This window comes from Mastomys coucha, unplaced genomic scaffold, assembly GCF_008632895.1.
Source record: "Mastomys coucha isolate ucsf_1 unplaced genomic scaffold, UCSF_Mcou_1 pScaffold20, whole genome shotgun sequence".
NCBI lineage: Eukaryota > Metazoa > Chordata > Mammalia > Rodentia > Muridae > Mastomys > Mastomys coucha.
In genome coordinates, this window is record NW_022196903.1 from 16,293,905 (window position 1) to 16,318,426 (window position 24,522).

The window sequence follows — 24,522 nt, forward strand, 5'->3', positions numbered from 1 at the left end:
CCTGCCACCCGGCGGCTCCCCTGCGACTCTTGGGGTCTGTGCCTCCCTGCTGACTGCTCCCGGCTTAGAGAAGATCCATTCTTGCTTTTCTAACAGAGTTTTTCTTCTTCTTCTTCTTCTTCTTCTTCTTCTTCTTCTTCTTCTTCTTCTTCTTCTTCTTCTTCTTCTTCTTCTTCTTCTTCTTCCTCTTCTTCTTCTTCTTCTTCTCCTTATTATTATTATTATTATTATTATTATTATTATTATTTAATCTTATTTTACAGTCCAGTTGTTATTCTCCTCCTAGTCCATCCTCATCCCATTCCTCCTTCCCATCTCCAAGAGGATGCCCCCCACCCCTACCCTGACAGGCCTCCCCTTTCCCTGGGGCCTCAAGTCTCGCAAGGGTTAGGTACATCTTCTCTCATTGAGGCCACACCAAGCAGTCCTCTGCTGTACATGTGTAAGATCTGCTAATGTTTGCTGCCTGGTTGGTGGCTCAGTGTATGAGACATTCCGGGGGTCCAGGTTAGTTGAGACTGCTGGTCCTCCTATAGGGCCACACTCCTCATCAGTTTCTTCCAGCTTTTCCATAATTCAACTACAAGGGTCACAGATTCTGTCCATTGGATGGGTGTAAGAATCTGCACCTGGCTCTTACAGCTGCTTGTTAGGATTCTCAGAGGGCAGCCATGCCAGGTGTCTGTCTGTAAATATACAAGAACATCAATAATAGTGTCAGACCTTGGAGCCACCCCTTGAGCTGGATCCCACTGGGCCTGTTGCTGGACCTTCTTTTCCTCAGGCTCTTCTGCAGTTCTTTCAGACAGGAACAATTATGGGTCAGAGATGTAACTGTGGGATGGCCCCACTCTCCTTCATTTGATGGCCTGTTTTCCTGCTGGAGGTGGGCTCTACAAGTTCCCTCTCCCTACTGTTGGGCATTTCATCTAAGGTCCCTCCCTTTGAGTCTTGATAGTCTCTTACCTCCAGGTCTCTGCTACATTCTGGAGGGTCCCCCAACCTCCTATCTTTCAAGGTTGCCTGTTTCCATTCGTTCTACTGGCCCTCAGAGCTTCACTCTTGTTCCCGCCCCTCCCTCACTCCAATATCTGATGCTGTTCCACTTTCACCTTCCTGTCTCATCTCCCACACAGGTTCCTCCCTCTCTCCATACCCCCACCCCTCCTGACGTGATTGCTTTCTTCTCTCTCCCAAGTGAGATTGAGGCATCCTCAGTCGGGCCCTTGGGCTTGTTAACCTTCTTAAATTCTGTGGTTTGTATCCTGGATGTTCTGTCATTTTCTTTTAAAATTTATCTATCTTCTTTTCTTTCTTTTGAAATTTTTAAACATGTTAAAGTGTTATATCACTTTATATGTCACTTATAAGTACAGCTCTATAGGAACTCATATGCCCTCTGTCCCCTGGAAATCTGTGTGCCTAGCATTAACTTCCAGACCAGCATCACTTCAGGGAGCATCAATACAGCAATAATTCCATTGAGGTTGGGCTGTCAAAGTTAGAGTGGGTGGCCGTGGGGCTGGGCTGGGACTATGCTGGGAGCACATTATTGATTATGATATAAGTCCTTCTCTAAAGCAACAGCTCTTTCCATAGAAGAATCAGAGCTGACTGTCTAGATGTAATGGTCTAGGTGTTAACCTGTCTCATAATCTTCTCCACTGGAGCGAGCCATCTCCACCTCCATCTGCCATACATCTCCTCTTTTGTGCCTTCTCCTAAACCTCTGTAGGAAATCTACGGGAAATGGTTGGTTAAGAGTTGAAAGGTGGGTGATAAGTAAGTTTAGTTAATGTGAAATAATTATGTTCATAATCCAAACACCCAGGTGGCTAAGGCAGGAGCATTCTCAATAGTTGGAGACCAGCTTGTGAGTAGGGTACTATGTTCCAGACCAGGCTAGACTACAGTTTGAAACACTATCCCAGAAAACTACCGAGAAGGGGTGGGTGAGAGAAGAGAAAGAAGAGGAGGTGAAAGAGAAGGAGGTAGACGAAAGATTGTGATTGAGTCAGAATTAGTATTTTCTTGAGCCAGACTGGACTGCCATCTCTGAGCTCCAGGTGAACAGATCTCATTTGTGACATTTTCTATTCACTAATGCAAATTTCTTTCTTGAATTGGTTCAATAAGCATGTTTTGTTGTTATTGTTTTATTTACATCGGCCATTGTTAGAGGCTCTTATAGCTCCTAAAGTTGGCCATAGGACACCTGAAATTTGATTGTTAATAATAAAATTTAAGAAAACAAGACAACAGAAGGAGGTATGTTTGCAAGTTAATTCTATCTGATTCATGGATAAGGCCAGTTTAAGTCCTGAAATATATGGGTCAATGGCAGAGTTAGTTGCATATTCATGATTTAAAAAGCCAAAAAGCATAACCAAAAATTCATTTGATTTTCTAATTAAAATTCTGTAATTAATAATTAATGTTCTTCATTTCTTGGTGCTTCACCAAGAAACTAAATCCTGGATTAATCTTGCTGCCAGGTCTATCTCTCAGAATACTCACTGGGGGGATAATCATGGAGAAACTTAAGATTTGAGTCCAATAAATTTTTTTCTAACTAATGTACTACTCCATTCCTTCATTTAATTCTGTGTTTTTACATCTAAAATCAGATGTGTGTGATTTCTATTTTGCTTTTATATATCTGAACAAATTAAAGGCAATGAGAGACAACTGGTGACCAGGATTTCTTAGTTATTTTTTTTCATACATAAATGATCCATAACTGAGGAAATCTGGGTGACACTTTTAAGACAAAGTACTAGGCCAGCAGCAGCATCTGTCCTCCCTGCCTGTCTCCCTCTTTGCTGTTGGCACCAGAGATCTTGCTTTTTCTTTGTCTGTGATCCCCACCATTAAAGTGATGAAACTGAGTGATATCTGTTCCCACTCACCTCACAGATATGATCCCGCTGTGGAAAAGGAAAAGTAAGTACTCGACCTAGAAGAAAATAGCCATTTTCCATGACAGGCCAGCAGGCCTTTTGAAGCCAATGTCTAACATAATGGGCCTTTTTAAGAACACCATAATGAGTTGATTAACTATACACCACAAACAAAAATCATCTGTTAAAGATTTTCAAAAGGAAATCAATGATTAATAATGAAGTATTCATTTTAAAAATGACCCACAATTTGTATGATACCCTTTATCAAAAGAAATTCTGTGTTAAGAACTTTATGCTTTAACACTACAAGGGTGAATACTTCCAGGATTTGGGATATTTTCCAGAAAGAGTTTTGGTGAGTTGAATGTGCTGTTTTCTTGCCTTATGGTAAGCAGAGAAAACTTTGTGGTCTAAGACTAGAAATTGTTTGACTGACTGCTTTGAGGGGTGTAAGTTTTCATTGCAATTTTCTTTTGTCCCAGTTTTGTTGAGATTTTGACATCAGAAAGTGTATGCTAACTTTTAGATCAAGCTACCACTGAGACTCAATGGAACAATTTAAGGAACTTATCTACATCACAGGAATAAGCACTTTTGCACAGAAATTCTCAAAAATACTGTTTCAATCTTCTATGGACCACTGCTCTTGCAAAAAAAGAAATTATGAAGAGAAATTGCCCCATAAGGTGAAAATTTTGCTTTTTCTAACTGTGCCATTTTGGGATCTTCCTGGTGGACTGTCAGGAGCATTCCTGGTCTTGGGGATTCTCCGAAGGTAAACCATATCAGTACAATCTTAGGATAATGAAAGGGTTGAAGACACAAAACTTTCTCCTACAGTGGCCATCAAGATGTTTGGCAATATGGTATTTTTTTTTTTTTTAGAGAGATTAATGGAGTTAAAAGTGGAGAATTCATTTCCCCTCAGTATAGTGCTGTATAGCTTTTCATCTTCTTTTGAAAACAAAGGATGCAGTTCTCCCTTGTCTTATTCACGTTTTAAACTTCAATAGGCATTTCATTAACCAAAAAGCTGCTGTCATATCCATCATCCAGCAAGCCACTAATTCCCAGTATAGCCCAATACTCTGCAATTACAACAAGCAGTTCACAGCTTCCACCTATATTTGCATTTATTGTCTGTGAATTCTTATTATCTATAAATTCTCAAGAATACTAAATACATTAGAGTAGGAGAGAACAAATACATTTCTCCTTTTGTCAGTTTCTACCACTCTGAGAATTTTTCAAGTTTGTTTTTATGAAATAAAATCCTTTCTTATGAAAAATTCTTTTTTAGGAAAAGAAATCCCTCTCCCTTCTGTTCACTCATATATTCCCATCCCTTAGTATAGTAGGTGGCAGACTCCTAGCTGGCCAACGTGCCAAGAATAAGGGACTGTTTAATATTCTGCCTCTAATAAGACATCTATGCTACTCTGTCCAAGTCTCAAGGAACATAATGCAAGAATGGGTAAGTGATATGAAAGAGCCAGAGAAAGGGCTGAAGTGTTGGGGACAATGAATTCTGGGCTTGAAGCAACCCTTACACTTTTGAAACTTCAGCAGCTGTGATTAGCTACACCAGTTCTGAACAGCATTTGGCCTGTCCTTTCGCATAGATTGGAAGGAAACCCATAAGGGCATGGACCTCCATGATGATTTATAAGGGTTAATCACAAAGAGAGAGAGAGAGAGAGAGAGAGAGAGAGAGAGAGAGAGAGAGAGAGAGAGAGAGAGAGAGATTTCTCCAGTGGTATAGCCACTGTTCAATTGTTTATTCTACAAATACCCCTCACCTCTGCCACTGTAATCAACTCCAATTGCATCATTTGTTCATTCTAAGCACAATTTAAAGCCACTAATGTAGAAAGGTAAGTAGTTACAAAGAGAATATCATTAAAAGAAAAAAATAACGTAAGAAGGAACAAACAGGAAAAAGTAATATATACATATGCATGTATCTGTGTGTATGTAAGAATGTATGTATATATGTATGTAATATATAGGTATACTAAAATGTTATATTAAACACATCATATGAATTAATATAGAATCAGAGAAAAACCTAAAGAAAAAAATTCTGTCACACTATTCCTAGATGATAGTCATATCAAGTTTAAAAACATACACCATGAAGACACAGATATTGCCTATGAATTGTCTCTGCAAGTACATTACTTATGTTTAAGTCATTATTATGTATAGAACTATGTTGGCCAGCTATATTTGTTGGAATGAGGCAAAGTTTTTAAAGACTATTTAATTAATATTATATATTTACATACATATTTATATATCATGAATTAAACTGAAAAGGCTCAGTATATCCATAATAAAGAACGAAATTCCATGGATATGTTATCATCTTATAGATTGGTGACTCATACATTAGAAGTCATGCCTGCCCATGATAGGCATTAGTTCTCCTCGCTCAAGAAGGAAGTCTTTGCTGTTCTATATTTAGAACCTTCAATTATTCGTACATACAAAAATTCATTTAAAATTAGATTAGATGCATGGTTATGTAATTCACAGGAATATTAGAATTTAAATGAGAAAAATATGGGATTTGAATTAAGCTACAGATACTGGCCTAAATATCTTCCTCTTCTTGACTACTCCCAAAACATGTAATTATGACTAACTAAATATAAAATTATTTATTTTTGTAACATTAATTTTAATCTAGCCATATCTACATATTTTTCCTTCAGTCATATATAATTATGGGTATATGTCCCAATTATTTGTTTCTAAAATAGGCTTCTGGGAGGGAAAACAAACACAGTACCACAGTAACCAAATATTTTCTCCCAACATAAATGAGATCCTAGGACAGTTAGTGTTTAAAGAACTACTGGGGTTTAAACATGCATGATATCTCAACTAGTAACTGAAACCAGTCTCATATTCACATGTAATCAAGATTATAGCAAGTGTTCTACAGAGGACCAATTTGGCACAGTAAGATAAGCCCTTTTGTCTCCATACTTTTAGAAACTATAACTGAAATGTAAGTACTCATCCTCAGTAGACAGTTACAGTTGTCATTCAAAGTGATGGCGCTGTTGTGAATTGATGGAGATATTATGAACTTACTCTTACATCCAATGCATATCTCTTTACATTTCTCAGAAACCTAACTCTCTAACTTTCAATATTTTTGTGAGTTATTAAGTTGTATTTCTGAAAAGCACAATAATTAGCTGAAGTAGTCATGTTTTTGGTTATTAAGAGTTCCAAATAGAAAGAAAATTTCCTTTTCTCTTTTTCTTTTTGTTATTATTATCCATTCCATTCATTTATATCTCAAACGATATCCTACTTCCCTTTTACCCACTGCAGCAACTACCCATCCCATGTTCTCCTACTTCCCAGTTACCCTTCTGCTCCCGCCTCATCCCACAACTGCCTTCCCACCTCCCTTTTGCCTGTATGAGAGTGCTCCCCAACCCACCCACACTTGCCCGCCCCACTGCTCCAGCATTCCCCTACTCTGGGGCATCAAACCTCCCTGGGACCAAGGGCCTCTCCTCCCATTTCTGTTGGGCAAAGCCATCTTCTGCAACATATGTATCTAGAGCCAGGGATCCCTCTAAGTACACCTCTTGGTTGGTGGTCTAAGTCTCTGTGAGAACTGGGTGGTTAGGCCACTCTATGTTGTTCTTCCATTGGGGTGGCAATCCCCCTCTGCTCCTACAATCCTTCTGTCTGCTCCCCTACCAGCTTCTCTAGTTCAGTCTGATGGTTGGCTCCAAGCATCAGCATCTGCATTGGTCAGTTTCTGGCAGGACTTCCCCAGGAACTGGCACACTTGTTTTCTGTCCCCAAGTGCTCCTTGACCAAGGCAACAGTGTTGGCTTTGGTGTCTGCAGACAAGATATATCACCAGGTAGGGCTATTCCCTGTTGGCTCTTCCTTCAGTTTCTGTTCCATTTTGTGTCCCCATTCTTCCTTTGGACAGGAACATTTCTGGGTTAAAAAAACTTTGAGATGGGTGGGTGGCCCCATACCATAACTAAGGACCATGCCTATCTACTGGAGGTGATCGCAGGTTCTATTTCCTTCTCTGTGCATTACTGGTAAAGTCAATCTCATTGTGTCCTGGGAGCCTCATGTTTCTCGGGTGTCTGAGACACTCCAGTGGCTATCCCCAGTTACTCATCCCCCCGATACCTCTTTCTATTCAATTTCCTGATCCCCTGTACCTCTCTCATCCAGATTCTGATACTGCCACCCTTATTTCCTCCTCCTCTTCTCTCCTACCTTTGTTCCCCTCTCCTTCCATTTCCCATAACTATCCTGTTCCCCTCCCCTCAGTGCAAGATTGAAGCATCCACCCTTTGGTCTTCTTTCTACTCTCCATATGGTCTGTAAGTTGGATCACAGGCATTGTGAGCTTTTGGGTTACTATCTACTTATGAGTGAGTACATACCATCTGTGTTCTTTTGTGTCTGGGTTACCTCATTCAGGATGATATTTTCTAGTTCCATCCATTTGCCTGGGAATTTCGTGAAATCATTATTTTTAATAGCTGAGTAGTACTCTACAGTGTAAATGTACAATATTTCCTATAAACATTACTCTGTTGAGGGACATTTGGATTCTTTCCAGCTTCTGGCTATTATAAATAAGACTGCTATAAACATAGTGGAACATGTGTCCTTGTATACTATCATATCATGTGCAAATAGCGATATCTTGACTTCCTCCTTCCCAATTTGCATCTTTTTGACCTCCTTTTGTTGTTGTCTAATTGCTCTGAATAGGACTTCAAGTACTATATTGCATAGGTAGGGAGAGAGTGGACAGCCTGTCTAGTCCTTGATTTTAATGAGATTGCTTCGAGTTTCTCCCCATTTAGTTTGATTTTGGCTACTGATTTGTGGTATATTACTTTTATTATATTTAGGTATAGGCCTTGAATTCCTGATCTTGAATTCCTGAATCATTCATTTCATCCAGATTTTATAGTTTTGTTGAATATAGATTTTTGTAGTAAGGACTGATTATTTTCTTAATCTTAATTTCTTTCTTTATTTCTTCCCTGACTGAGTTATCACTGAGTAGATGGTTGTTCAGATTCCACTTGTATGTGGGCTTTCCCTTGTTTTTGTTATTATTGAAGACCAACCTTAGTCCTTGGTGATTAATAGGATGCATGGGATTATTTCATTTTTCGTGTACCTGTTGAGGCATGTTTTGTGACTAATTATATGGTCAAGAAGGTACTATGAGGTTCTGAGAAGAAGGTATATTCTTTTGCTTTAGGATGAAAATGTTGTATAGATATCTGTTAAATTCATTTGGTTCATAACTTCTGTTAGTTTCACTGTGTCTCTGTTTAGTTTCTGTTTCCATGATCTGTCCATTGATTAGAGTGGGGTGTTGAAGTTTCCCACTACTATTGTGGGAGGTGCAATGTGTGCTTTGAGCTTTAGCAAAGTTTCTTTTATGAATGTAAGTGCCCTTGAATTTGGAGCATAGATGCTCAGAATTGAAAATTCTCCTTGGTAGATTTTTACTTTGACTAGAATGAAGTGTCCTTCCTTATCTTTTTTGATAACTTTTGGTTGAAAGTCTATTTTGTTGGATATTAGGATGGCTACCCCAGCCTGTTTCTTTGGACCATTTGCTTGTAAAAAAATTTCCCCAGCCTTTTACTTTGAGGGAATATCTGTCTTTGACCCTGAAGTGTGTTTTGTTTATGCAGCAAAATGCTGGATACTATTCATATACACAGTCTGTTACCCTATTTTTTTAATTGAGGAATTGAGTCCATTGATGCTGAGAGATATTAGGGACCAATGATCCCTTCATGTTATTATTATTGTTAAAGTTGGAATTATGCTTGTGTGTTACTCTTCTTTGGGGTTTATTGTAAAAATACTAATTTCTTACTTTTTCTTGGATATAATTTCCCTCCTGTGTTGGACTTTTCTTTCTATTATTCTCTGTAGGGCTGGATTAGTAGAAAGAAGTTGTTAAAATTTGGTTCTATCTTGGAATACTTTGGTTTCTCCATCTGCAATAATTGCGAGTTTTGCTTGGTATAGTAGTCTGGGCTACTATACCAAGATGTCATCTTGACATCTGCATAAGATCTTCTGGTTTTTATACTTTCTGGTGAGAAGTCTGGTATAATTCTGATAGTCTGCCTTTATATATTACTTGACCTTTTTCCCTTACCACTTTCAATATTCTTTCTTCTTTCTGTGCACCCACATTTGTAAAGGAAGCACTAATAAAGCACAAAACATACATTGAACTTCATACAATAATATTAGGAGATTTCAACACCCCACTCTCACCAATGGACAGATCATGGAAACAGAAATTAAACAGGAACACAGTGAAATTAAAGGAAGTTATGAACCAAATGGATTTAACAGATATCGACAGAACTTTTCACCATTAAAAAAAAAAAATACCTTCTTCTCAGCACCTTCTCAAAAACTGGCCGTATACTCAGACACAAAACAAACCTTAACAGATACAAGAACATCAAATCAATCCCATGTATTCTATCAAACAACCACAGACTAAGACTGGTCTTCAGTAGCAAGAAAAACAACTGGAAGCCCACATACACATGGAAGCTGAGCAATGTCCTACTCAATGATAATATTGCCGGGGAAGAAATAAAGAAAGAAATTCAAGTCTTTTTAGACTTTAATGAAAATGGAAGCAGGACATACCCAAACTTATGGGACACAATAAAAGCAGTTCTAAGAGGAACACTCATAGCTCTGAGTGCCTCCAAAAAGAAACTGGAGCAAGTATATACTTGCAGATTAATAGCATGTCTGAAAGCACCAGAAGAAAAAAGAAGCAAATACACACAAGAGGAGTAGACAGTAGGAAAAAACAAACTCAGCACTGAAATCAACCAAGTAGAAACAAACAGACAAAAAAACAAACAAAAAACAAAAAACTATAGAAAGAATCAAGAAAACCAGGAGCTGGTTCTTTGAGAAAATGTACCAGATAGATAAACATTTAGCCAGACTAAGCATAAGGCAAAGAGACAGTATCCAAATGAAGAAAATGAGAAATGAAAAGGGAAACATAACAACAAAAATAGAAGAAATTTTAAAAAATCATCACACCCTACAACAAAACCCTATACTCAACAAAATAGGAAAATCTAGATAAAATGGTCAATTTTCTAGACAGATGCCATGTATCAAAGTTAAATCAAATAAACTGTCTAAACAGACCCTAATCAGATAAAGTCTCCCAACCAAAAAAAGCCCAGGACCAGATGGGTTAAATGCAGAATTCTATCAGACCTTCAAAGAAGACCTAATACCAAGATTCTTCGAAGTATTCTACAAAAGAGAAACAGAAGGAATACTACCCAATTCGTTCTATGAAGCCACAATTATACGTATACCTAAACCACAGTGAGACCCAACAAAAAAGAGAACATCAAACCAATTTCCCTTATGAATACCAATGCAGAAATACTCAATAAAATTCTTGCTAACTGAATCCAAGAACATTATCAAAATGATCATCCACCATGATCAAGTAGGCTTTATTCCAGGAATGTAGGGATGGTTCAATATACAGAACTCCATCAACCTAATCCACTATAAACAAACTCAAAGAAAAAACCAACATGATCATTTCATTAGATGCTGAAAAAGCATTTGACAATATTCAACACTCATTCATGTTAAATGTATTAGAAAGATCAGGAATCCAAGACCCATACCTAAAAAGTAAATATAAGCAAAACAGTAGCCAATATCAAACTAAACGGAGAAAAACGTGAAGCAATCCCATTAAAATTGGGGACTAGACAAGGCTACCCACTCTCTCCTTCCTATTCAATGTGCTTGAAGTTCTAGTCAGAGCAATTAGAAAACAAAAGGAGGTCAAAGGGATATAAATTGGAAAGAAAGATGTCAAGATATCACTATTTGCAGATAATATGATAGTATAATTAAGTGACTCAAAAAATCCCACCAGAGAACTACTCCTAAACCTGATAAACAACATTAGCAAAGTGGCTGGATATAAAATTAACTCAAACAAATCAGTAGCCTTCCTCTACTCAAAGGATAACAGGCTAAGAAAGAAATTAGGAAAACAACATCCTTCACAATATTCACAAGTAATAAAACAAAACAAAACAAAACAAAACAAAAAAAACCTTGTTGTGACTCTAACCAAGCAAGTGAAAGATCTGTATGACAAGAACTTCAAGTCTCTGAAGAAAGAAATCAGATAAGATCTCAGAAAATGAAAAGATCTCCCTTGGTCATGGATTGGCAGGAATACTTGCCGAAAGCAATCTACAGATTCAATGCAATCCCCATCAAAATTCCAACTCAATTCCTCATAGAGTTAGAAAGAGCAATTTGCAAATTCATTCAGAATAAACAATAGCTATTCTCAACAATAATAGAACTTCTGGTGGAATCACCATCCCTAACCTCAAGTTGTATTACAGAGCAATCATGATAAAAACTGTATGGTATTGATGTAGAGACAGGCAAGAAGATCAATGGAATAGAATATAAGATCCAGAAATGAACCCACACATCTATGGTGAATTGATCTTTGACAAAGGAGCTAAAACAAATCAATGGGAAAAAAAACCACATTTTCAACAAATGGTTCTGGTACAACTGTTGGTCAGCATGTAGAAGAATGCAAATTTATCCATTCTTATATTCTTGTACAAAGCTCAAGTCCAAGTGGATTAAGGACCTCCACATAAAACCAGATACACTGAAACTAATAGAAGAGAAAGTGGGAACGAGCTTTGAGCACATGGCCACAGGGTAAAATTTCTGGAACAGAACACCAATGACTAATGCTCTAAGATCAACAATTGACAAATTTTACCTCATAAAATTCAAAACATTCTGTAAGAAACAGAACATTGTCAATAAGACAAAGTGGAAAAGATCTTTACCAATCCTTCATCCAATAGAGGGCTAATATCCAATAATTACAAAGAACTTAAGAAGTTAGACTCCAGAGAATCAAAGACCCCTATTAAAAATGGGATACAGAGCTAAACAAAGAATTCTCAACTGAGGAATATTAAATGGACAAGAAGTACTAAAAGAAATGTTCAATATCCTTAGTCACAGGGAAATACAAATCAAAACAACCCTGGTGAGATTCCACCTCACAACAGTCAGAATGACTAAGATCTAAAACTCAGGTGACAGCAGATGCTGGCAAGGATGTGGAGAAAGAGAAACATTTCTCCATTGTTGGTGGGATTGCAAGCTAGTACAACCACTCAGGAAATCAGTCTTGACAATTCCTTAGAAAATTTGACATAGTACTACCTGAGGACCCAGCTATACCACTCCTTGGCAAATACTCAAAAGATGATTCAACATAAACAAGGACACATGCTCTGCTATGTTCATAGCAGCCTTATTTACAATAGCAAGAAGCTGCAACGAACCCATATGTTCTTCAGCAGTAGAATGGATACATAAATGTGGTACATTTAGCCAATAGAGTACTATTCAGCTCTTAAAAACAATGTATTCATGAAATTCTTTTGCAAATGTATGGAAATAGATAGTATCATCCTGAATGAGGTAGCCCAGTCACAAAAGGAACACACATTGTATGCACTCACTGATAAGTGGATATTAGCCCAAAAGCTCAGAATAACCAAGATACAATTCACAGACCACATGAAGCTCAAGAAGAAGGAAAACCAATGTATGGATACTTTAGTTTTTCTTAGAAGAGGAAAAAAAAAACTCATGGGTGTAAATATGGAGACAAATTGTGAAGCAGAGACTGAAGGAAAGGCCAGCCAGAGACTGTCCCACCTAGGGATTCTTCCCATATATAGTGACCAAACCCAGACACTATTGTCTATGCAAAGAAGTGTTTTTTCCAGGAGCTTTATATAGCTGTCTCTGGAGAGACTCTGTCAGAGTCTGACAAATACAGAGATGGATGCTTGCAGCTAACCATTGGTCTGATCATAGGGTCCCCAATGGAGGATTTAGAGAAAGGACTGAAAATGCTGAAGGGGTTTGCAACCCCATATAAAGAAATGGGCTAACATCTGAAATATAAATAAAGAAAATATCCAAATAAAGAGAAAAATTGGTTCTATGTTAGCGAGTGGTTATTCTGACCTTTGGGGCTAATATTCACTTATCATTGAGTGCATAGTATGTATGTTCTTTTGTGATTGGATTACCTCACTCAGGATGATATTTCTTATGTATTAATGTTTTGCCTGCATGTATGTATATGAGCTAGATGTCTGCATAGGTCATAAGAATGTAACTGATGCCCGGAACTGGAGTTTTGGATGGTAGTGAACTTTTGTGTAGAGACAGGAACCAATGTCTGGATTCTCTAAAAGAGCTATAGGTGCACTTAGAGGCTGAGCCATCCCCCAGCTCAATTTTTATTTTCTAGTTTTGCCGACTAAGTAATTTTACATAAGAATATACTATTAAAATCCACTAGCTAACATAGAATATATTGTTGTGTAGCTCAGTCTTCTTGTGGGATTTCTACCAGTGGGAACAAAAGCTATCTCTGACTCCTCTATCTGGTTTTGGGAACATTTCCTTGCCTATTCTAGTCTTAATATGAGTGGAGGTATCTACTCTTATTGCAACTTGATGTACCATGTTTGGTAGAGAATGCTGAAAGCCCTGTACTTTTCTGACTGGAAATGGAGGAAGAGTGGACCTGAGAAACAGAGGAGACGGGGAAGAAACTGGTAGAACAGGAGGGAAAGGAATTTAAATGCACTTTATTTTTAGACAACCCACATGACATGTTTTATTCTTTAAAAAAAAAAAATGCCTCCACTCCAAATAAATCACAGTCAAATTAAAAGTTCAAGATGACATCAGTCCCATTTGTCCTAAGTCCTGGTGTTGTGTGGATGGTAAGCAGCAGCCAATTATGGTGACAGGAGATAAATCCATTTTCTTAACATTTTTCCATCTCTAAGCCATCCTTAAAGAAAATAATGAATGGAGTCACACCATCTTCACAGTAGTCCAGGAGAGCAACCATATCATAGGGATTCATGTTTTCACCAAAAAAACCCTGGTAGTTATTGAAATTAGCAAGGATGTGCTTAATTTGCTCTGTAGCTCCAGTCATAAAAGGCTTTACTCTTTTGGGTTTCTGTTCTTCAAGTTTGCCTTTGAGTGATTTCATGTAGTCTTTTTTTTTTCTTTTTTTTTAAATTTTTTTTAGATGTTTTCTTTATTTACAATATCTCCTTTCCCAGGTTCCCCTCCAAAAGAAAAAAGAAAAAGAAAATAAAATAAGAAAAAATAAAAATAAAAAAACCTGAAAACTAAAACAATACCCTGTTCCCTCCCCCCTCCCCCTGCTCACCACCCTACCCTCTCCCATTTCCTGGCCCTGACATTCCCCTACACTGGGGCGTTGAACCTTCACAGGGCCAAGGGACTCTCGTCCCATTGATGACCGACTTGGCCATCCTCTGCTATACACATGCTGCTGGAGCCATGAGTCCCCACCATGTGTACTCTTTGGTTGGAGTTTAGTCCCTGGGAGTTCTGAGGGTACTAGTTAGTTCATATTATTGTTCATGCTAAGGGGCTGCAAACCCTTCAGCTCCTTGGGTCCTTTCTCTAGCTCCTTCATTGGGGACCCTGTACTCAGTCCAATGGATGGCTGTGAGCCTCTACTTCTGTATTAGTCGGGTACTGTCAGAGCCTCTCAGGAGACGGCTATCTCAGGCTCCTGTCATCCAGCACATGTTGGCATCCACAATAGTGTCTAGATTTGATGACTGAATATGGGTAGGATTCCCAGTTGCTCCACTATGTTCTTAGCAGCCTTATTTATAATAGCCAGAAACTGGAAACAACCCAGATGTCCCTCAACAGAGGAATGGATACAGAAAATGTGGTACATCTACACAATGGAGTACTACTCAGCTTTTAAAAACAATGAATTTATGAATTCTTGGGGAAATGGATAGACCTGGAGAATATTATCACGAGTGAGGTAACCCAATCACAAAAGAACACACATGGTATGCATTCTCTGATAAGTGGATATTAGCCTCGAAGATCAGAATACACAAAGTACAAACCACAAGCCATAAGAAACTCAAGAAAAAGAAAGCCCAAAATGAGGATACTCATTCCTTCTTAAAAGGGGGAACAAAATACCCATGGAAGGAGTTGTAGAGCAGAGACTAAAGGAAGGACAATTCATGTAGTCTTTGGTGTACTTTTTGTAGGCCTCTTTTGTGAGACTGGTTTCTTGTAAGTGATGGTTCATGACAATGTTAACACCGGTGACTACTGTGCTTTCAGTACCTTCGCCCTCCGGACCTTCAGAGGAAGCATTTCCACCGATGAAAGGAGTTTCAGAGACTAACTATGGAGCAGAGACTGATGGAAGGACAAACCAGCCTGATATAGCTGTCTCCTGAGAGGCTCTGACAGTACCTGACTAATATAGATGTAGAGGCTCACAGACATCTATTGAACTGAGTATAGGGTCCCCAGTGAAGGAGTTAGAGAAAGGACCGAAGGATTTGAACGGTTTGCAGCACCTTAGGACCAGCAACAATATGAACTAACTAGTACCTTCAGAGCTCCCAAGGACTCAATCACTAAACAAGGACTATACATGGTGGGACTGATTGTTCTGGTAGCATGTGTATAGTAGAGGATTGCAAAGTCAATCATCAATGGGAGGAGAGGTCCTTGGCCCTGTGAAGGTTCTGTGCCCCAGTATAGGGGAATGCCAGGGCCAATAAGTGGGAGAGGGTGGGATGGCAAGCAGGGGGAGGGGGAACAACAGGGGTTTGTTCTTGTTGCTTTTTTTTTTGAGGGGAAACTGTGAAAGGAGAAATCATATGACATGTAAATAAAGAAAATATCTAATAAAAAATAAGATAAAATAAAAAAAACAGGTTCTCCAGAGCAGGAGTGAGGATTAAAAAGGAAAAAGACAATTAGACAACACTGTAGCAAGACCCCAGTCAATTCTGAGACTGAAGGTGGGTTTTTTTTTTCCAATCCACTTTTATACCATTTTAATTACATGCAGGTATTAAGGGCAAGTCGTACAATGAGGAATCAAGCAAGACAATAGTCAAGGAATCAACAAGACAATAAATATAAAGTCCCATGATCACTCTGGAGATAGCTGCTTCTAAGGATTATCAAGATATCTGAACCTACTTCTTTGTTCTACCATAAAACCATATTCTTACTTCCTTGTCCTTGGCCAATGTCAGGTCTCTGCCTGAGCTTACTTCTTTTTCATGCTTTAATGTCAGATTCCTGCCAAACGCCCCATTTCCTTGTCCTTGACCAATGTTAGATTCCTATCAAGTGGCACCCCAAAAGGCTCTCCAGAAGAAAAAACTTTCAGAACAGAGTACCATTAATACAGGCACTAAGATCAACAATTATTAAGCAGGACCTCATAAAATTGACAAACTTCTGTAAGGCAAAGGACACCATTGGTAAGACAATACAGCAAGCTACAGAATAGGAAAAGATTTTTTTTTTAGCCTATATATCTATAGAAGACTAATATCCAAAATATATAATTATTTCAAGAAAATAGCTATCAAGAAGACAAATAGCCCAATTTTAAAATAGGGTACACATCTAAAGAGTGAATTCTCAAAAAATGGTAAGCACAAATGATAAAAAGCCATTAAAGACATGTTCAGCATCCTTAGTCATAAAGGAAAGACAAATCAAGACTACAATGAACTTCATCTAACACCAGTCATAATGGCCAAGACAAATAAAACAAGTGAAGGCCCACATTGGTGAGGAAGCAGAGTAAGAGAAAAGCTCCTCCATCATTGGTGGGAGTACAATCTTGTTGAGTTCGAATGGTTATCAGTGTGGTGCTTCCTCAGGAACTTGGGAATTGATCTTACTCTACAATCTGTTAATTCTCTCCTGGGCAAATATAGTGATAGGTCTCTGCTTCCTACTACAGCACTTGCCTAACCATGTTTATTGCTGTTTTAGTCTTAATAAAGTTAAGAATAATTGGAAACAGCCTAGACTCCATCAATGAATGAATGAATTTTGAAAATGTGAGACATTTTAAACAACAGGATACTTAATCAGATATTAAAATACTAAATTTGCAGGTAAATAGATGTATCTAGATAAAAATCACCCTGAATGAGGTAATCTAGACCCAAATAGACAAATATGGTATAAATTCACTTATACATGGATGGCCATAGTGATGACCTATCATACTTTGTTACATTGCTCTATTTTTACTTAACAACCATACAATGGTTTTTGTTTTCTGAAAGTTGGAAAGATACCAACAAGCTGTTTACTGACTATGTTATGTGTAAAGAAGAGATTAAGTATTGAAATAAAGTGTCACTGTTTTAATTTACAGAAGAGTATTTAGACAAATAGAAGAAATATATTTAAATGCTTGAAGTACAGTGTTCAGGAAATAATTACTACACTAACAACTTCATTAAAAATAAAAATGAGCTCATTTAATTGAATTACTTGTAATTGCTAATCAATTAAAAACACTTCCAGAAAGGTTATGGCATTCTTGGATTTCAAGTTAAATAACTCTCAGGGGACAGAAATCTCATTAACAGGTCCATATTTAAAAATAAAATAAATCAAGATCTAGGATAGTAAAGATTCAGAGAATTTTGAGGGCCTGGTGAAATAAAAGAGTATAAGGGAAATAGATCTTCTCTACAAACAGTGTGAGGATTATTGCAGTGCTTAAGTTTGGAGTTAAGTTTATATTCAAATCACATGCAGCTACATAGTAAAATTCCTAATAAAAATGTTACTTAAATTTTCTTCAGTGAATTTATTTTTCTTTGCAAGTCAGTCATCAGAGTATCTTCACTTTAAGCTTTCTTCAACAAATTTGAGTCTACATGCATGCATATGTGTATGTGTCTCTCTGTGTGTTGTTTTGTTATATTGTATCATATGAATTGTTGTGTGCATGAATATATTTAGTTATGCCCACTAGTGCATAGGTTTGTGAAGTATCTTAATACTTCCTATGCCGTTCAATTAGTCAATCTTGAAAGAATAATTAAATAATCTGTCCTGTTGTTTTCTGGTCTATAAAATGAGATAATGCTAAATAGTTCTCAGTTATTTTTCCAGAGAATTAAGAATGTGTTATATTATGTGTAAAGTCCCTATAACAGTGAATGGAATTAGAAATGCCCCCTAAATTCTAGAGGATGTTGCGCTCTTGTACTAATAACGAGAAACAGGATTGCTACTATCATTGCCCACTTTGTACTCTCTACTTGAGAATTTCCCTTTAGTTTATGTGCAGAATAATTCATCCTCTAAGGATCCATGTTCAATCCATAATATCCTTATTATTATTAGTCATATATCTCTGTAATGTGACTGCAACTTCTGGTGAACCTATGTAATTATCTACAGCTCTGATACAAAACCATCATGAACACCTTGCTGGGGTGTTTTGTTTGTTCATTTCTTTGTTTCTTTTTCTGTACCTACTTTCTCATGCTTCACCTGCAGTGACTTATGGTATGAAAAGTTATGTCTAGAAGTTCCCCCAACACACACATACATACACACACACACACACATACAAACACACACCATTTCATTTCTTTTGCTTCATTCTTTCTCCATAATGCTTTCTCTCTTCAGAATCACTACCTCTAGATGCATTAAAAAAATGACTGCTAACTGAAAGGTCAGTACTTTGTCTGGACAGAAAGAATCAGCAGTCAACATGGGTTTGAAGGCTTAGCTTCATGCCATCAATGATTGATTCTCTAACTCATAGAGATCATGTGAGAAAAATATAAAATGTCTTACTACCATTTCCCAGGTAACCTCTGTACAATGATTATAAAAGAAACATGGGAGAGGAGGCCATGAGCAGGAGGAACAGGAGGTAAACACAGAGAGACTGAGTCAGAGATATAATTTACTATACAATTAAGAAAAGCTTTGTAAAATCTTCAAAACAGAATATCAAGCCCTTGAAAATGTATGTAAATTCATTTTAATGTATCGATTAAAATGAAAAAAGTATTTTGATTGTTTTAAAATTTGGCTTTCTTGGTAGATCTTTGGCACCAGGTTTCTGATATATATAGCATATATTTACAGATATGTAGTATAATAATAAGGATATTATGGATTGAACTTGAATCCTTAGAGGATGAATTGTTCTGCATATAAGCCATATGTGTGAATGTATGTGTGTGTGCAATAGAATATATGTATATGTATATATATGTATACATATACATATGTCTATATGTCTATATAGGCATATATATATAATATATAATATATATATATATATATATATATATATATATATATATATATTCCTTTACATAGTAGCTAAGTGCAAGACTCACAAAGCTTGCATCCAATGATTCCTATAGTTGGAAACAACTTTCGTTATTATAGGTAGATTTCATGATTGTATAGATGGTACAGTAAGTACTTCAGGCATGAATGCCTTCTACAAAAACCTTACTATGTTAATCAATCTATATTATAAAATCAAATTTTAGCTGGTTAGAACAGCATTATTTTAAGCTTCAGTTGTACATAGAATCATTCTAACATGCAAAGGATCCTGAATTTCTGTACCAAGGATTGACAGGTTAAAAACAATGCAAAGCACACTGCAATTCACTAATAGCCAAAAAAACTTCAGTTTCAACTTCCCATTTTCATTCTCAGTATTCTGATCAAAATATATGTAGGCTTTTGTAGACATTTTACAAGTTAAAGATAATGCCATGTTTGTGTTTCGATAGAAATCTTTTCCCACAAGTTGACTTGGAACTCTTTAGTGAATGATAACAACCACATCAAATATAATGTGATTTAAGAAAGAAAACAACTTTTGGCAGATCAAAAACGGTTTGAGCTAAGCACTACATAGAGTATTTTGGAATTATTTATTATTTTGTAACATTGGGTTATTTCTAAACATGTTATTTTTATATAGAAGTGGAATTCATTTAGCAATATACTAATGGAGCATTGTTCCAAATTAAGTGCTCATAGGCAGCCAACCATAAACTCCAGTGCATGATATTACATGTTTACAACAGATGGCCTGTTGATCAAATCTTCATGCCTCTGATTTATTTCTATACAATGAAGCTATCTCATAAGAAGTATGCACTGACCCCCTCACAGTTTGACCAGATATAGCTCAGATTCTACGTTGAGGAGGTAGCTTGTTTACTGCAGTCATGAGAAAGGCCTTAGGCATTTAGATTTTTTCCTATGACAGGGAAGCCTCAGTCATTGTTGGGACATTATAGAATCCCAAGAATAACAAAGTGAAGTACCAGCCTCCAAAGGTTTTGCTTAAAATATCTAAAAAAAACTTTTTAATTTTCTCTTTTCAAACCAATTAAATATTATGGGTGAAACAAAACACTCATTTGCCTCTGACCTTTTAGAAAAAAATGTTGGTTGAAATATTGTTTGTAGGCTCAGTCTGAGTTTGTGTGGACTATGCCTTAGGGCATTTATAAGGATTTTTGAGTAATTACTAACTTTGTTTGGATTCTATAAGTCAATGCATCCAATGCCTTAGAATTCATAAACATATAAATTCCCTATTTAGGCTTTCATCTTGCCACATTTTTTACTCAGCATGTTTGTATGTAAAATTTGTTTCTTAGAAGTCCTTCTGGCATAGTGTAAATTGAGAGAATGTCCAACCATTGGCTGGTCCAGCTTGAGACTCATGCAATGAATAGGAGCCCACCCTTGACACTGTTAATGATATTCTGTTGTACTTGTATACAGGAGCCTAGGATAACCATCATCAGAGAGGCTTCACCCAGCAATGAATGGAAATCTATGCAGAAACCCACAGCCTATCATTAGGTAGAGCTTGGGGAATCATAGAAGTGGAAGAAGGAAGAATTGAAGAAACCAGGGAACCAGAGGTGTCAGGACATGACAAGAAAACTTTCAGCCATAGTGTCTCACAGAGACTGAACCACTACCCTGAGAGCATGCATTGGACTAGCTTAGGCCTTCTGCACATATGTAACAGTTGTGTAGTTGTTCTTCCTGTGCAAGGGCTATCTCTGACTATGTTGCCTGCCTTTGGGACCCTTTCAATGACTGGGCTGCCTAGTCTCCTCAATGGGAGATGTTCTTAGTCTTATTGTGATCTGAACTTAACCACACTACACTGCACCTAAGTAGTCTCTTTTTCCTGTCCTTAGGAGAGTTGGATATTTCCTATCTCTGACTCATTCTGTCAAATCTCTCTCAGATTTTTCACTTTCAAACATGAATGCTTCCTTCTACAAACTTTACTTTCATTGTTTGGGATTAAAGATGTATACTAAGAACATGTCTTATTTCACACAGAGGTATTAAAGATGTGTACTGAAGCTTGATCACACATACCTAGAATGTTTTGGGGTATGATCCCTTGCCAGAACAGCCATGTTGTGGGATTAAAATTCCTCTATATCTTTCCCTCTCTCTGTTTAAGCTAAAATTTGTAAGAAAAAGGGAAACAATTATTAACCCCAGAAATATAGCAGTCTGATTACTTTTTATAAAGAACTGTTGATGCAAGTTTATGTGATGATCCTTCATAGTTGCAGTCCTGATCAACTTCCTTCAGCAGTTGTCCATCAGAGCATTAAGGTTTTCCAATCTACCAGTCTGATGAACAATCTGTCATTTTTTCTTCCTGTTTATTGAGCTGTCCCCATGTAGGGGGGAAAGTGTCAACTTTTTCTTCATTATCTGTTTTGCTATCTTTCTGAAATTTTTCCTCCCTTTAGTCATGCTTTTCATGTGCAAGCGTCTCTTACTTGGACTGGATTTTTATTGATTTTGATGGAACCCATAGTCCTTTATTACCTGTGGAAACAACTGAAATATATATATTATTTTTTTTAAGATTTGTGGAAACAACCTTAAAGACTCCAAGTTGATTTATTTCAGTATTTTTTTTTAGAAGTCAGTGTCTTTCATTTAATCTTATTCCCCCTTTCTGTAGTCTAAGGTACAATTAGATTTTTACGATACACACATAAACAAGACACATACTCATTCTTATCCAGTGCCCAGTTCCACATCAGCAATCTAGGCTTCTCACTCATTTAAATACAGAAAGAAACAAGTTTATTGCATAAGATGTCAATATAAAGTATCTTCAATGGCTGGTTCAATTTTCTCTAGTTGTTCTGTAGGTTACTGACAAGAAAACTTGTTTAGTATTATTTGTTATCAGAATACTAGATAACTTCCTTAGGACTTTCCCATTGTCTCCTAGGGACTTTCCCTTTGGTAAGGGATTATCTTATGTCTTGCTAATCTGCACTCATTAGTCCAAATACTATCCTTACCATACCCTCAACAAATCCCAAAAGACTAAGGTTTTATAGAGAAGGCTCTAGGAGTGCTTTGCCTACAATACCATTGTCTCCCACAATCAAAACAATGGGAATTCAATATCTAGGATTTTTGGCCATTGCTTCTCCAATTACGTAGTCCTTAATGTCAATATTAGCAGCAATTCTAATCCATTCATCCATGGGTACTGATTAACATTTTGAAGTTCTAAGAACATTTGTTTTTAACACTCTGCATTTGCATTTTCAAAACCTAAAGTTTTAATTAATGCCCATCTCACCTCTGGATCTGATATTGCCCTATTTATCGCAGACATTAATCTGTGTGAGAAGTCAGTAAAGTCTCTGTGGGATTGCATAGTAATTGTGAATAACATAGATTTTTTTCTTTGTTCCAGCAAAGGTAGCAAAGTATATTGTATAATAATAGAGTCATCAAATATTGTCTACTGGCTTAAATCAGCAAATTATCCTTCACCTAACCATTGATCTTTCACAACATTAGCATCTTTAGACCTATTGCGATTTCCATAATTTCAACTTCTCAGTACCTTAGCCATTCTAATTGATATTCAGCTTCCAGGATAGTTGATGCTAAATCTTTCCAGGCTTGGGGGATAACCTTGTTTTTGGTAGCCCAGGTATTGAACATCTGTCTTACATAGGGTCAGTACATTCCATAAGTTACTATTGATTCTTTAAAATATTTAAGGTCCTGTATTTTAACACTATTCCAGAGTAGTTGTTCATATTGAGCTTTTACCATTTTCTGGCATTTGTGTCACAGTAACTGGGAAAACTAGTTGGAGTAGTTGCTTTTCTTAGTTTCATTAAGAGAAGGCAGTGTAGGTTCAATGGTTTCTCTATCTTGATCCTGAATTTCATTAGGTACCATACATTTGCAATTAAGCACCTCCTGTTCTCTTATTTCCTGTTTATTTTCCTCTCAAGGCCTTTTACAGTCATAGCTAAACAGTATTTTTTTTCTTTTTACACAGGTATATTTTCAACCTTTCTTGAGAGAAAAATATATAAAGATTGCAATCAAAAGTAGGCAGGGATTCCTCTGGTGGTCACAGTTGCAATAAGTACTGTGATAGCTTTTCTTCCTTTTCTATTTTTGGTTTTGTTGTGGTTGTTGGTGGATTGGTTTGGTTTGGTTTAGTTTGGTTTAGTTTGGTTTGATTTGGTTTGGTTTGCTTTGATTTAGTTTGTTTTTTTTTAGTTTGGTTTGGTTTTTAGGACTAACATGATCTTGACTTTATAAGATCACAACAAATGAGGTTCCAGCAGAAGATCCATTCCTCAATTTGGCTTTCTGGTCCTCAGACAATAAGAGAAGTGCAGCAAGAGATACATCTCTCAATCTCAGATTCTCAGAATCTCACTTGGTCCCTAAAATGCATGTGCTTAATGACATTGCTTTTCCTTTCCATCTTCAGCATCCATTTCTATTTTATCCTCTGGATGCCTACATGTCCTTTTCATGAATGAGAGCTGTTCCTGTGCTGCCCATCTACCACAAGGCTTGGTGATTGCAGAACCTCTGATGGCCTTTTCAAGTAACATTCTATTCCCCTCAACTCCTACTCTTTCTCTCAAGAGGTATGAAATGGAGTTTCCCATTTTTATGTCAGAAGAGTCTATCTATATATTAGAATTTTCTTGGAGTGGCGAACTGTGATTCACTGTCTCAGGGTTCTGTGTCATTCCTTGCTCTTGGCTTGGGAGTCCTGCTATTTTGGCACCTCTGGAGTCTCTGGTTGTCCAGAACCTTGTGAAACTGATGCTTCCTATGGTGACAGATGATAAGCTTATTTCTCTTCTGAGGCTTTTTGTGGGGTATCACCTGTCTTCTGCAAGATTTCTGTCATATTTTCTCTGCTTTCTGAAACATTGATAGACTTTCTTCTTTTCTTCCAATCATACTGGGTGTCAGATATAAAAGTAACTTTCATTTGCCAGATGAAATGGTCTTCTTGGATGCTTGCTTCCAAATAAGCTTGTATTTTTAAGTTCTTTCTGCACTCTGACTAGCTAGTTCAACTCAACTGTTCTGGATCAAAACTCCTCTTCAAGCTGACTGATTCAATCTGGTTTCTCTCTGCTTCTCAGTATATTGTTCTGCTTCCTCAAACTAACTCTGGCAATTTGTTCTAGTCTTCTGCCTCCTTATTCTCTGGCTTCAACTGCCTTTGAACACAGTGGCTAATCTCATCTGAACTGAATTCTCC

General features: G+C 37.1%; 1 protein-coding gene across 1 annotated transcript; it reads right to left on the reverse strand.

The window, feature by feature from the left end:
• Positions 1–13,522: 13,522 nt before the first annotated feature.
• Positions 13,523–22,471, reverse strand: LOC116098486 (translationally-controlled tumor protein-like). The gene is made up of 4 exons (XM_031381059.1): positions 22,424–22,471; positions 15,137–15,285; positions 13,908–14,101; positions 13,523–13,605 (listed from the first exon to the last, which is right to left on the reverse strand). The coding sequence occupies exons 1-4, from the start codon at positions 22,469–22,471 to the stop codon at positions 13,523–13,525; spliced, it is 474 nt and encodes a 157-aa protein (XP_031236919.1).
• Positions 22,472–24,522: the final 2,051 nt, after the last annotated feature.